Source organism: Danio aesculapii, chromosome 21, assembly GCF_903798145.1.
Source record: "Danio aesculapii chromosome 21, fDanAes4.1, whole genome shotgun sequence".
NCBI classification, from domain to species: domain Eukaryota; kingdom Metazoa; phylum Chordata; class Actinopteri; order Cypriniformes; family Danionidae; genus Danio; species Danio aesculapii.
The window spans coordinates 4657857-4669888 of record NC_079455.1 but is presented as its reverse complement, the minus strand read 5'-3'; the positions used below and the strand labels follow the sequence as shown (position 1 = coordinate 4669888).

General features: G+C 34.7%; 1 protein-coding gene across 1 annotated transcript in view; it reads right to left on the bottom strand.

The window, feature by feature from the left end:
- tcerg1b (transcription elongation regulator 1b (CA150)) overlaps nucleotides 1–10311 on the bottom strand; it is a 44348-nt gene extending 34037 nt beyond the window's left edge. Inside the window, exons 1-3 of the mRNA XM_056445951.1 lie at nucleotides 10251–10311; nucleotides 3906–4134; nucleotides 1170–1313 (exon numbers count right to left, since the gene is read on the bottom strand). Coding sequence (XP_056301926.1) covers nucleotides 1170–1313; nucleotides 3906–4134; nucleotides 10251–10297 — 420 coding nt within the window. The 5' untranslated portion in view covers nucleotides 10298–10311. The remainder of the gene's footprint in view (nucleotides 1–1169; nucleotides 1314–3905; nucleotides 4135–10250) is intronic.
- Between the last annotated feature and the right edge of the window lie 1721 nt (nucleotides 10312–12032).

Sequence of the window (12032 nt, the reverse complement as noted above, 5' to 3'; positions counted from 1 at the left end):
TTAGGTATTGCATTATTCACAAACCAGTTATTTAAGAATAGTAGGTGCTATTTTAAGATCATTCAAAAAGCACAAGTAAATGATTAATAAACTATTCAAATAACATTCATATCTCTTATTATTCAGGCATATATTAATAGTTATTTTGTATGTTAATAAATGCTTTATTACCTCAACTTCAACCAGTTGTGTGACCTAAAGTGAGGACTATTTATAAATCCTTAATAGATGACAATTAAAGGCTCAGTTATATTCTAAAAAGAAAATAAACAACTTTATTCATTTCTATTCATGTAAAGATGCACAAATCAAACTGTATCAAACTAAAATAAATCTTTGCAGTCTTATCTAAAATAAAATGACTGTACAGTTTAAACATCGCTAAATAACACTGAAATGTTGTATCATAATATATTGTTAAATTAATATATTGTTTTTTATCCATTTTTATTTAATTGTATTTATATTTAATTGTATTTTAACACTCCTGTTATTTGGCAATGTTTAAAGATGTATTGTTCAATTGATACTGAGCCTTTAATTGTCAATTATAAAGGATTTACAAAGCATAAATAGTCCTCACTTTAGATTAGGTCACAAAACTTGATGAAGTGGAGATAATAAAGCATTTAACACACATGGTGACCATTAATATATGCCTAAATGATAAGAATTATGAATGTTGATTGAATAGTTTATTAGTAGCTTACTAACTCATTCTGAATGATTCTAAAAGCCACCAACTACTCTTAAATACCACTGGTTTGTAAATAATGCAATACTTCATCTAGGAATGAACAATTAATAAGTAATAAAGTATGAAAATACAAATATTAAGCACCTTATATATGTGCTTAAAAGTCAAGAACACAGCATGTGTGGCTGTACTTATAAACTGCTTACTAACGTCTATTAATGTAGAGTTAATGCTTAACAGATATCGAATTAACTATTTACTAATGCTTAATAGATGATTCATTGTGTGTAGTTATTATAGTGTTACCAAACTAACACTATAGATTACTTACTAAAATTAGATTGTTAGACATTGTAGAATAGTTCATAAATGCCTTTGTTTTGGTGTTGTCAGGGGGTTGAATTCTTTTGATTGCAAATATGATGATTATTATTATTATTATTATTATTATTATTATAAATGAGCTTAGTACCTTTCCTTCTGGAGTGTTGTTCTCTACCCAAATTTCATCACTAGGCAAACTAGCTGCTCCTGGTGATGGAGGCATTCCAGGTGGAAAGATCATTCCGGGAGGAGGCGGCATGTTACCCATAGGTGGGGGCATGAACGGCGGCCTCTGTGAAAAAGACAACAGATTTAGTACATTTTTAATCTGAAAATTTGCATAGATAGAAAACAAAACTACTTATTATAGTAGTTTACTGAAGAAAACTCTGTCTTTTTTTTAAACGACAGTAACCTAGATTTTAATAGTGATGAATTTTAATCGTTTGGAATGTTATGTCTTGTTTCCACTGACTGGTACAGTATGGTTCTGGTCAGTACGGGTCACCTTTATCAGTCTTGCGTTTCCACTACCAAGGGCACACTTTTGGTGGGCGTGGTATATGACAAGAAGTTTCAGTCGACGTCATTCTTGCTTGAGAAAATGTCTACAGTAAAGCTGTACGGGTCGCTCACATATCACACGAGGAGCCCTTCTCACAAAACAGATGCTTCATACACATCCTTCTGTATAAATGTTTATTACTAACTTTTCTATGAACATGAATTGATTATAACTGCAGATCAATAACAGTGCGAAACAGCCTACTGTAACGTCTGTAATTTTATAAAATAAATAAATAAATGCAACATATATGAACACATACAGACCCTTACAGTCTCTGATATATTACCAACTACAGTAGAACTACACACAACATACATTTAGTCCTTATTTAGGTTCAAAAACAACACAACATATAGCCTACAGTCAGTGTAAGCCTCTCATCTGTGTCTGTAATTTTCAGCAGCACATGTAGCCTCTGTTAGACAATAATTAGATCAATCTGAGTTCATATTAGTCCAAAAGGTGATATTAATAATAGTTACTATATGCCTGAATAATAAGATATGTAAATGTGGATTTCAATAGTTTATTATTCATTTACTAACTCATTCTGAATTATCCTAAAAACCCTCAACTACTCTTAAACACAAATGGTTTGTAAATAATGCAATACTTAATTTAGTAATGAAAAATAAATCATTAATTCGGTATGAAAATACAGTTATTAAGCATGTTATATAGGTACTTATAAGTCAAGAATCATTTGTAGCTGCAGTTATAAACTGCTTACTAACGTTTATTAATGTAGAGTTAATGCTTAACAGATAATGAATTCACTATTTGCTAATGCTTAATAAATGATTCATAGTGTGCAGTTATTATAAAGTGTTACCGATTTTTTTTTTACCTTTATCACAGTTTTAAACATGTAAGACAACATTGCCTTTGATTGATTTAAATTTTTTCTTCCTAATTTACTGCTGGTGGCAGGGGCAGATCTACCAGGGTGGCACGGGGTGGAAATTGCCACCCTAAGAAAAATCCCTGCCACCCCATTTGCCATCCCAGCACTAGTGTCCTAGTGTTCTAATAATAAAAGGGTTTGCTTGACCCATTTACAGCAGCGATTCTGTATTTTGAAGACATAATAACATCGTATAGTGTGGCGAGCATCCCAATCATCTATCTGCGTTGCCCTGGAAACCAAGGATGGACACTTGAAAGAGCTAGACAGAAGCAAACTTCGCGAAACCTTTAATTACCAGCCCTGTTTGTTTACATCTTACCCTTGTTCAGTAAAACCACCCTCCGGTGTTTGTTCACCTGTATTTCCGTTGTCGCTCTTTATTCCCCGTTATAATACCCATAAATACCAGAACAAAATCTTGTCTTTTTATTAAAGCATAGTCCGACTTTTATGAACTGCTTTGTTTTAGTAAATCTAAGACATTTATTGCAACTAGCGAGATCATCACACACAGATGACTCAATCCGGCTCTTTTAGCAAACCGAAGCAGTTTATTTTGATTTCTTTGCGTATATTAATGACTAACAGCTTAACTGTAAACTATTTTAATAAGTACGTTGTTCATTAGCTTGCAACAACGCATTTGGCCGTGTCCAGTCCATCAATATGATGAAGTTGCTGATGAAGAAACAAATCCAGGTACTGAATTACTTTAATACTTGAATGTTGAATTAAGGTAAAAATAAAATAAAATTCTGTGTGTTGCTTGAGATAGCTGCTTGCTAGTTATATAACAACTAAATAACAAGTTTTTTTGAATCAGTTATATTTAATATTAGCCTTATTACCTTATTAGCTAATCGAAATTGTTCAGTTTAGTGTATGTTTGTGCAGTGTATTATTTTGACTTAAGGAAACTTGATCCACTGAGAAGATGTATTCATAGAGTCTGCATTGTTTGTCATGCTTTGTCATTTAAATTTAGCATAGACAAACTCGCTACAGGTTTGCATAGAACTCTATAAAGAGAAGTTAAATATACCGCACCTCATTTAATTTATCTGACTTTCCAATCCAGATATCAGGTTCAAGTCAATCACACGTCAGCCTTTATTTCATTCTTATAGGACAATGTAAAAATGTGCACCCTAGTGTATACACCGATTAGGAATAGTGTTCCTTGAATCCACAAAGTCCATGCAAGGATGCTTGCTTTAGTGTTGCCACATCTCATAATTTTAATGCCACCCCATGAATAATTTTCTAGACCCACTCCTGGTTGGTGGCTGTTTTTGCCTAAATAAATTTTCCAGTCTAAATTAAATTTTCCAGTTTGCACACATCTGTTTTTAGTCGCAAATGCGAGTGAAATGGTCGCACTGCCCTGATACTTTCTTAATCACCCTTACCTGCAGGTGCGGGGGTCCAAGGGGTGGGGGTAAAGCTCCAGGTGGGGGTATAGGTGGCATACTGGGGTCAAACGGTGGTCGACCAAAAGGGGATCTAGGGGGTGGCATGGGTCCTCTCATCATGCCGAAGGGCGGAGGCGGAGGTCGTAGTAATGGAGGTGGCCCTCGCAGCACTGCAGCAGGTGGTGGAGCGGGGTTACGAAAACGCAACGCTTGTTGCAACACCATCCTGTGGAGAAAAAAAACCCATCAGATTTCAGCACTAATCAGTGTAAAAGCTAAAAAAAAACTGTTATTCCTTTATTTAGCCGGAACATTTTATACATATACATTAAATAAATAAAGGCTGACACGATTTATCAATATAAATCAACAATAATAAATCAACAATAATTATTTGACCTCATTTTTTTTTTTTTACATTTTTTTTTACATTATGTAATTTTAATTGGACCTTTCAAATTTAGTTTTCACGTTTTGACAAAGAATTACAAACCCCTAATCTACAAGCATTTATTACAAATAAACAACTATATATATATATATATATATATATATATATATATATATATATATATATATATATATACTGTATATATATATATATATATATATATATATATATATATATATATATATATATATATACTGTATATATATATATATATATATATACTGTATATATATATATATATATATATATATATATATATATATACAGTATATATATATATATATACAGTATATATATATATATATATATATATATATATATATATACAGTATATATATATATATATATATATATACAGTATATATATATATATATATATATATATATATATATATATATATATATATATATATATATATATATATATATATATATGTATATATATATACACAGTATATATATATATACAGTATATATATATATTTATTCATTTATTTTTATTTAAGTAGGGATGCAATGATTCTCAGTAAAAAAAAAATACAATAAATTATCGCCCTGTTGTCATCCCATGGTTTGGTGAACCCTGTGATCTGCAGTTCAGAATATGCATTAATATTGGTTTGTTAATAAAAACAACCTCAACAAAGCAGTTCTGCCTAAGTGCGCCTCCAATTACCTTTCACATGCATTGCACATGCAAAGACCTGTCCAATTACCTCTTAGTATGTAAATCTGTTGTTGACATCACGTTTCCCTCATGTGTGTGTGTGCGTGTGTCTGGAGTTTCAGCATGGAAAGTGTAGGAGATAAAGTGCAAATGCACAAGTAAGGCCAAATCACGCCGCATTGCTGTCAGTGTTTCAACAGACACTCAATATAAATTCAGACAGACACTAAAACATAACGAATGCCGTATTTTGTGTTGTTGCAAATAGGCATGGGACGATAACCAGTATACCACGGTTTGTAAAAAGTCAAGGTTTTAAAACCACCAAAATTTATGTTATAATTTTTCTAAGGTATATGTAAGGTTTTTTGTTTGTTTGTTTGTTTTTTTACATGTTTTTTACAACCATTTATTTAGTTTTTTAGGGCAACAGTTTCTTCAGCAGAAAAGGAACTTCTACATCAGAAGCTACTGATCAAAAATATTTTAAATGTTTCTTAAAATGAAATATATTGTGTTCAATGGGGGAAAAGGTGTTGTTTTTTTACCCAGACATTTAAAAAGAACTTATTTTGGAGCAGTAATCACAATACCGTGAAACCATAATATTTTTATTCAAGGTTATCATACCGTTAGAATCTTATACTGGCCCATGCCTAGTTGCAAAGATAGCCTAGATCAGCGGTTACTAACAGGCAGATCGAGTTCCGTGTCCAGGCCCATAAACATCCCATATGAATGCGGACATACAGCAGGTCTGTTACTTCAGTCCCGCACCTGCTGGGTGATCTTCCGCACCCTATCACTCCTGCAATACACTGTTTACCCGCAGTCTGCTAAGAACAGTTTTCTTCTCAATGTACTGCTCCTACTGAATTAAGAAAGAAGCTGAACGGTCTCTCTTTGCTTATGTTTCATTCAGTACAATGTTGCTAATAAGTGTAAAGGAGCTCTCTGGAATCATTATAAAAATCATAAACAAAATACGTTGCTGCCTTGGTAATGTAAGCGTAATGTAAACAGAAGTCATTTAAAATGGCTCAATTATTAGGATAACTGTTGTTGAAGTGCTGACAACTATTATCTGCATAATTGGTTGAGACTGTCGAGATGTAAAAAAGAAGGGCAAATTTAAGCTCTCTCTCTTTTTTTCTAAAGCAATTTATTTGAACATACAATATTCGTAATGCCTAACGTTTATTTAATTAATGCGAGAATATGCAAATCTACAGTCACATGTGTGACGCTGTTGCATTGTCAGGTGTTTACCCAATAAATGTTTATTGTTTTTTTTAATTGTTCAGTAGACTTTTTTTCTAAGCATACCACAAACAGTACCGTACCGAAACTGTGATACATTCCGAACCGTAAGAGGATCGAACCTTTACACCCTTAATATTAGGGTTGCACAATACATCGTTTCAGCATTGATATCTCAATGCGTGTTTGCAATAATCACATTGTATCTGCAACGTTGAGTTGGGATTATAGCTGATCAGCAATGAGGAGTGTACAGTGTTATTTTACATTACATTTGATTATTCAGTAACTGCACCTGTATATCTGACTGCTGTTTGACTCTCTGGAAAACAATAAAGCACTGCTTATTTCAGTTTAATCTTTGCTCTATCTTGTTTATTTACGCTTACAATTTGTTTGACTCCCTCCGCAACAAAATTATGCCAATCAATCTAAATTAATTATTTGTGATGTACACTTGTGTTCACTATCCAAGGATATTGTGCATTTATAAAGTGCAGTTCATAAAAACTGTTAATGTTAATTCAGTTTCAACCTCCTTGTAAAACTACATGTCTTGCTCCTGCTGAAGTTACGCAAGATCTTCAGAACTTTTGTGACTATAGTTGCTAGAGAATATTGGGATAAATGCATAGACTGTTTAAAAAAGAAGACTGACCACATGATGCTATTTTCACTCACCAAAACAAAGCGAGAGTGTACATTTTTGTTGGGAAAGGTAATTTAGGAAGTTCAACCTGCCACAGGAGCTGCTCGTACAGTTCTATTCAGCTGTCATCCAATCCATCCTCTGCACTTCAATCACTGCCTGGTTCGGCTCAGCTGCCAAAACCGACCTCCGTAGACTACAGCGAATAGTCCGGACTGCTGAACGAATCACTGGCACAACCCTTCCTACACTTCAAGAACTGTACTCTTCCAGAGTGAGTAAAAGGGCTCGCAAAATCACTCTGGACCCCTCACACCCAGCACACTACCTGTTCGAATTGTTACCGTCTGGTCGGCGCTTCAGAGCACCGAGCACAAAAACAGCCAGACACAGGAAAAGTTTCTTTCCTCAGGCTGTCTACCTTATGAACAGTTAAATATTCCCCTACTGTGCAATAAATATGTGCAATACTTTCTCATACGCACTTGTACACAGCACCTTATATCAATATACAATGCAATACTTTCTAGATTCGCACTTGTACACAGCACCTTATAACCTGTATATTTATAACAATCTGTACATACAACTCAACATCCAGGTTTCTTGACTAACCGCATCTGTTTAAGGTTTATCTTTTTTTCTTTTTTTTCTTTTGTGTTGTCACTTGTCACTTTATTTACACTGGAAGCTTCTGTAGCCAAAACAAATTCCTTGTGTGTGTGAAGCACACTTGGCAATAAAACTGATTCTGATTCTGATTAAAGCTCTTAGCTCTAAAATGTTTCCATTTTTGTTTCCATCCATGATTAAAAAATGTTGCAGCATAATGGTTATGTTTTAATGCGCTTTGCACAATTGATATGGATGTAAGAAAATATCCATGGGTGTTCATTAGAGAAAATAAATTTAGTTTGAGATATGTCAGTTTAGAATGTTAGTATTCATTTAATAAATGAGAAAAAGTAGATTGAAAGAGAGACGAGAGAGAGACCGAGTGTTGGTGAAATACATGCTGCATAAAGAATAAAAGCTGCAACTTTCAGTACAGCAGACGTTACCATGTCATTGTAGACTTTTGTATGCTTTTTTAATTCATTTAAATGAATACATTTTATGTTGTGGGTTGACATGTACTCTTCATACCTGGATTACTCAATTAGCTGGATTTGGTTATTGACGATCTTCAAAACTCATCCAAGAGTTTTTGTCATAGCAACAGATATATATATATATATACATATTAGGGGTGTCAAAATTAATTGTTTCTTCTGTGCACCGCGATGCAGACGCGGACAATTCGGTATCGGTTTAGTAATAATCATAACTGGTTATTATGTACTGACGTCATTTATCTCATATGCACTCTGTCGCGAGGGAGGCAAGCGTGGGTATTTACAACACTACAGGCGCCAACTAATAAAAAATTCACACTCACTGTGTGTGTGTTTTCTGGAAAGTCTTTCACTGGCACTTACAGCAGAAGCCCCTATTTCTCTGCGATTGAGGGAATGAAAGTACTCCATTTCTCTCTTTCTGTGGCCCATTTCACCTGCTGGCGTGAGTTTTTCTCCCCTCTCTTTTCCTCTCGGCTGTATGCATTCCCGCGGCTGTACCTGTGCATTGTCGTGGGACCCGACAAGATTTCATGCGGCGCGAGAATAAATTTCCGAATAAAGCGCGGGATCGGTCGGTAACTCTGGTGTAATTTTAACAGGAGTGGACAGTCTCACAATATCGCTCCCGAGCGAGCGCGCGTGACGTGTGTGTGTTTGTTTATTTGTTTGGTGCTATCTGTGTTTGTGTATGTGTGTGAATGAGAGACAGTGTGGTGCTGTGTGTCCGTGTGTGTGTGTTTATACAGACAGCTTGTTGTAGCCACCCCCCCAAAATACAACACTGTGTCTGGAAAGCATCGTCAATGCACCGTGATGCACGAAATATCGAATTGAACCAAATCGATGGCATGATAATCGTAACCCAAACCGAACCATGAGACCAGTATAGGTTCACACCTCTAATAAATAAATAATATATATATACACATTATATATATATATATATATATATATATATATATATATATATATATATATATATATATATATATATATATATATATATATATATATGTCTACCATCATACGCAAATGGTACTAAAGCTGTTACCCTAAAATAGTACGTGTTTGTATCTAAAAAAGTCCATCTTAATCAAGGTTCTCTTTGAACCCCTTGGGGAGAACCCAATTATTTATTTATATTTTACTATATATACAAAATCAATGAAGCGACCTTTGACGCTCTCACCGCCTTCAGTGTGAACGCAGTTAGACGCTGACTAGACAGAATACTTGTCACCTGATGTCACGACCTAAATCTAACCTAATATTAACGTCTAATGACATTGTGTGCCTGCTGGGTAATAACTAAATGCACTACAGAATGTTACGTTTACACACATGCACAAATTACATGTAAATTGATCAGCTTTCTACAGCGTACTCACTACTCATGAGTACTTTTGAAAGGGCTACTTTTTACTCATACTTTGAGTAATATTTACAAGAGATACTTTAACTCTAACGTTACTTGCACTACATTTTTAGGCAAGTAATGGTACTTTAAGTATGACTTTTCATCACATTACTTCAAACTTGCAAATAAATCTTTCAGAAATGATTGAATACATTATATGGATCAGTATTCGTTTCTGCAATTGTATTTAATGTAATATAGCGCACAAATATGTGGTGATAAATCACAACCACGGTTATCACGAAATAAAATGATGGTCATTATGATTATGTTCAACCCAAACCCTTAAAATGCTCGTTTGAAAATCGTATAATTTATCTACTATATTCCTGCTTGAGAATAAATAAAAACTAAATATAACTTAATCACAAAAACATCTCACCATGTGAAATGCCATTTAACGTTAAGCATTAAAAGAATCACTGTCGTAAAGATGCCAGTGGGCTAAAGTTAGCAAGCAATGACATGAATAACGTTAGCCAACACATTGTCAAATAAACCATTTGATGTTACGTTACCACAAAATATTCGCAATTTGAGTACCATGTTGTTCTGACTTGTATGGTTTTGCTCGTTGTGCATTTTAGTCATGCGTGAACTATGAAAACAGACCAACTGGAAGCTAGCAAGAATGCTAACTGTGCCAGCGCATTTTCCCTAAAAACTAGCTCTAAGCAAAAACCTGCTGTATGGCTAGGGTATAAAATATAAGGAGATTTCTGCAGGAATGTATTCCTGTTATACTGGCTCGTGTAGTAGACGTCTCAGTTATTATCTGACCTGTTCTCCCCGAGCTGAGCGCTCTCTGCTTCTATGTTCTCCGCCATAGCTCCAGAAACTAAACACGCCACAGCTAAACTTCCTGTCGGTAAGCGCTTCCTCACGCCGTCCTTCACGCTATTGGCTGGATTTACTGCTTATTAAAAGTAATCTTTAAAGCAATATTAATTTAAATGGCACCTATTATGCAAAAATCTCTATTTATAAAGGATTTAAACACAGCTGTGTGGCAACAGTGTGTGAATATAGTCATACTCTAATGGTAAAAAATTTATTGGTTTTATTTTTTATAATCACATGTCATAAAAACTGTTTGCAGAAACCCTTTCCTTTGTACATTTTATCCGAGAGGGAAAGCCCCGCCCATTCGTGTTTCCCTCATTAGCATAGACAGCCCTGAGTGAGAAGCAGCCGTACATCAGCCAGAGTTTTCACACTGTACATCCCGAGCAGCTACTGTGATGGTCATGGAAGAGTGGAGAACGTGAGACTGATTCCTGTGACGCTCCAGAGACAGACGAGTCTTCGCTGAGGCCAGCTTCCAGCCTCCGCCACTAAGACTGCAGCTCTGCACAAGACGTTTGGCCAGCGGAGAAATTAAAATGATCATGTCCAACTGAGCCTGGTTTCTCTCAAGGTTTTTTTTCTTCACTTCCGCCATTAGTGAAGTTTTTTTTCCCTCTCCGCTGTCGCCACTGGCTTGCATGGTTCGGGATCTATAGAGCTGCGCATCGTTGGATTTGCTCTTCAATATTTGGACTCTCAGTAGTGATTATTAAACCACACTGGACTGAGCTCAACTGAACTGAACTTAAACACTACAAACTGAACTACACTGTTCCAATTTACTATGACCTTTTATGTGAAGCTGCGTTGACGCAATCTACATTGTAAAAGCGCTATACAAATAAAGGTGAATTGAAAAAGGTGAATTGAAGATAATGGCTGTTTCTTAATAAGCGTTCTTCAGCGATCTAGCGTCCTTGTGTTCTCGTCTAACGTCATTAACTGCCATGTTCATTTACAAAACTCAAGACAGAAAGAACGAAGATATGTGTTCTTGATATCAAGGATGCATCTATGGAGACTTGAGCGCAAAACTCGTCTCATTTTAGAAACTGAGAGAGTTTACATGACAAAAGCTATAGTTATTATCTTTCAGATCCCCTATAAAGAAAATCATTACGACTTAATAGAGGAGGTAGGTAGTGCAGCATTTTATACCTATATTTTAAAGTTATTTAAAACCTTTATTATTAACGTTATTTATCTCAGAAGTTTCCCAAAAGGAGAAGAGAAGGTGAAAGTATTACCATGAAAATCTTCATCAAGGTATAAACACATTAAGGGTGTTTATTTGCTAAAATTCGTATTAAAATCTAATTTAATTGTATTGTGTTCTAAGTTTTTTTGCACGTTATATATATTGAAAAAGGGAAAACAATAAATTGTATGAATGCTGTAATGTAATGTTTAAATCATTTTACATTAAAAATGCGTGGTCATGTGACCATTAAAAAGAACGCAGCATCTCATTTCTCAGAGGACGCGTTCTGTGTTCTAGAGTCAAAATTAATATTTTTCATTCTGAATATCCTTTACTCCCCCTTTTCTCAAGATTAATATTAAAATTTATATATTGATTTGAAGTATAAGCGTTTGGTTGGAAGCTTGATTCCAAGGCTCCACTTCTGGCTCCATCAGGTCGTCCCTTCTGCGCATGCCCAGGCTCCAATTTCAGCAGTGTGTTGCGACAGTTCCATATTTTTTACAGTCATTATA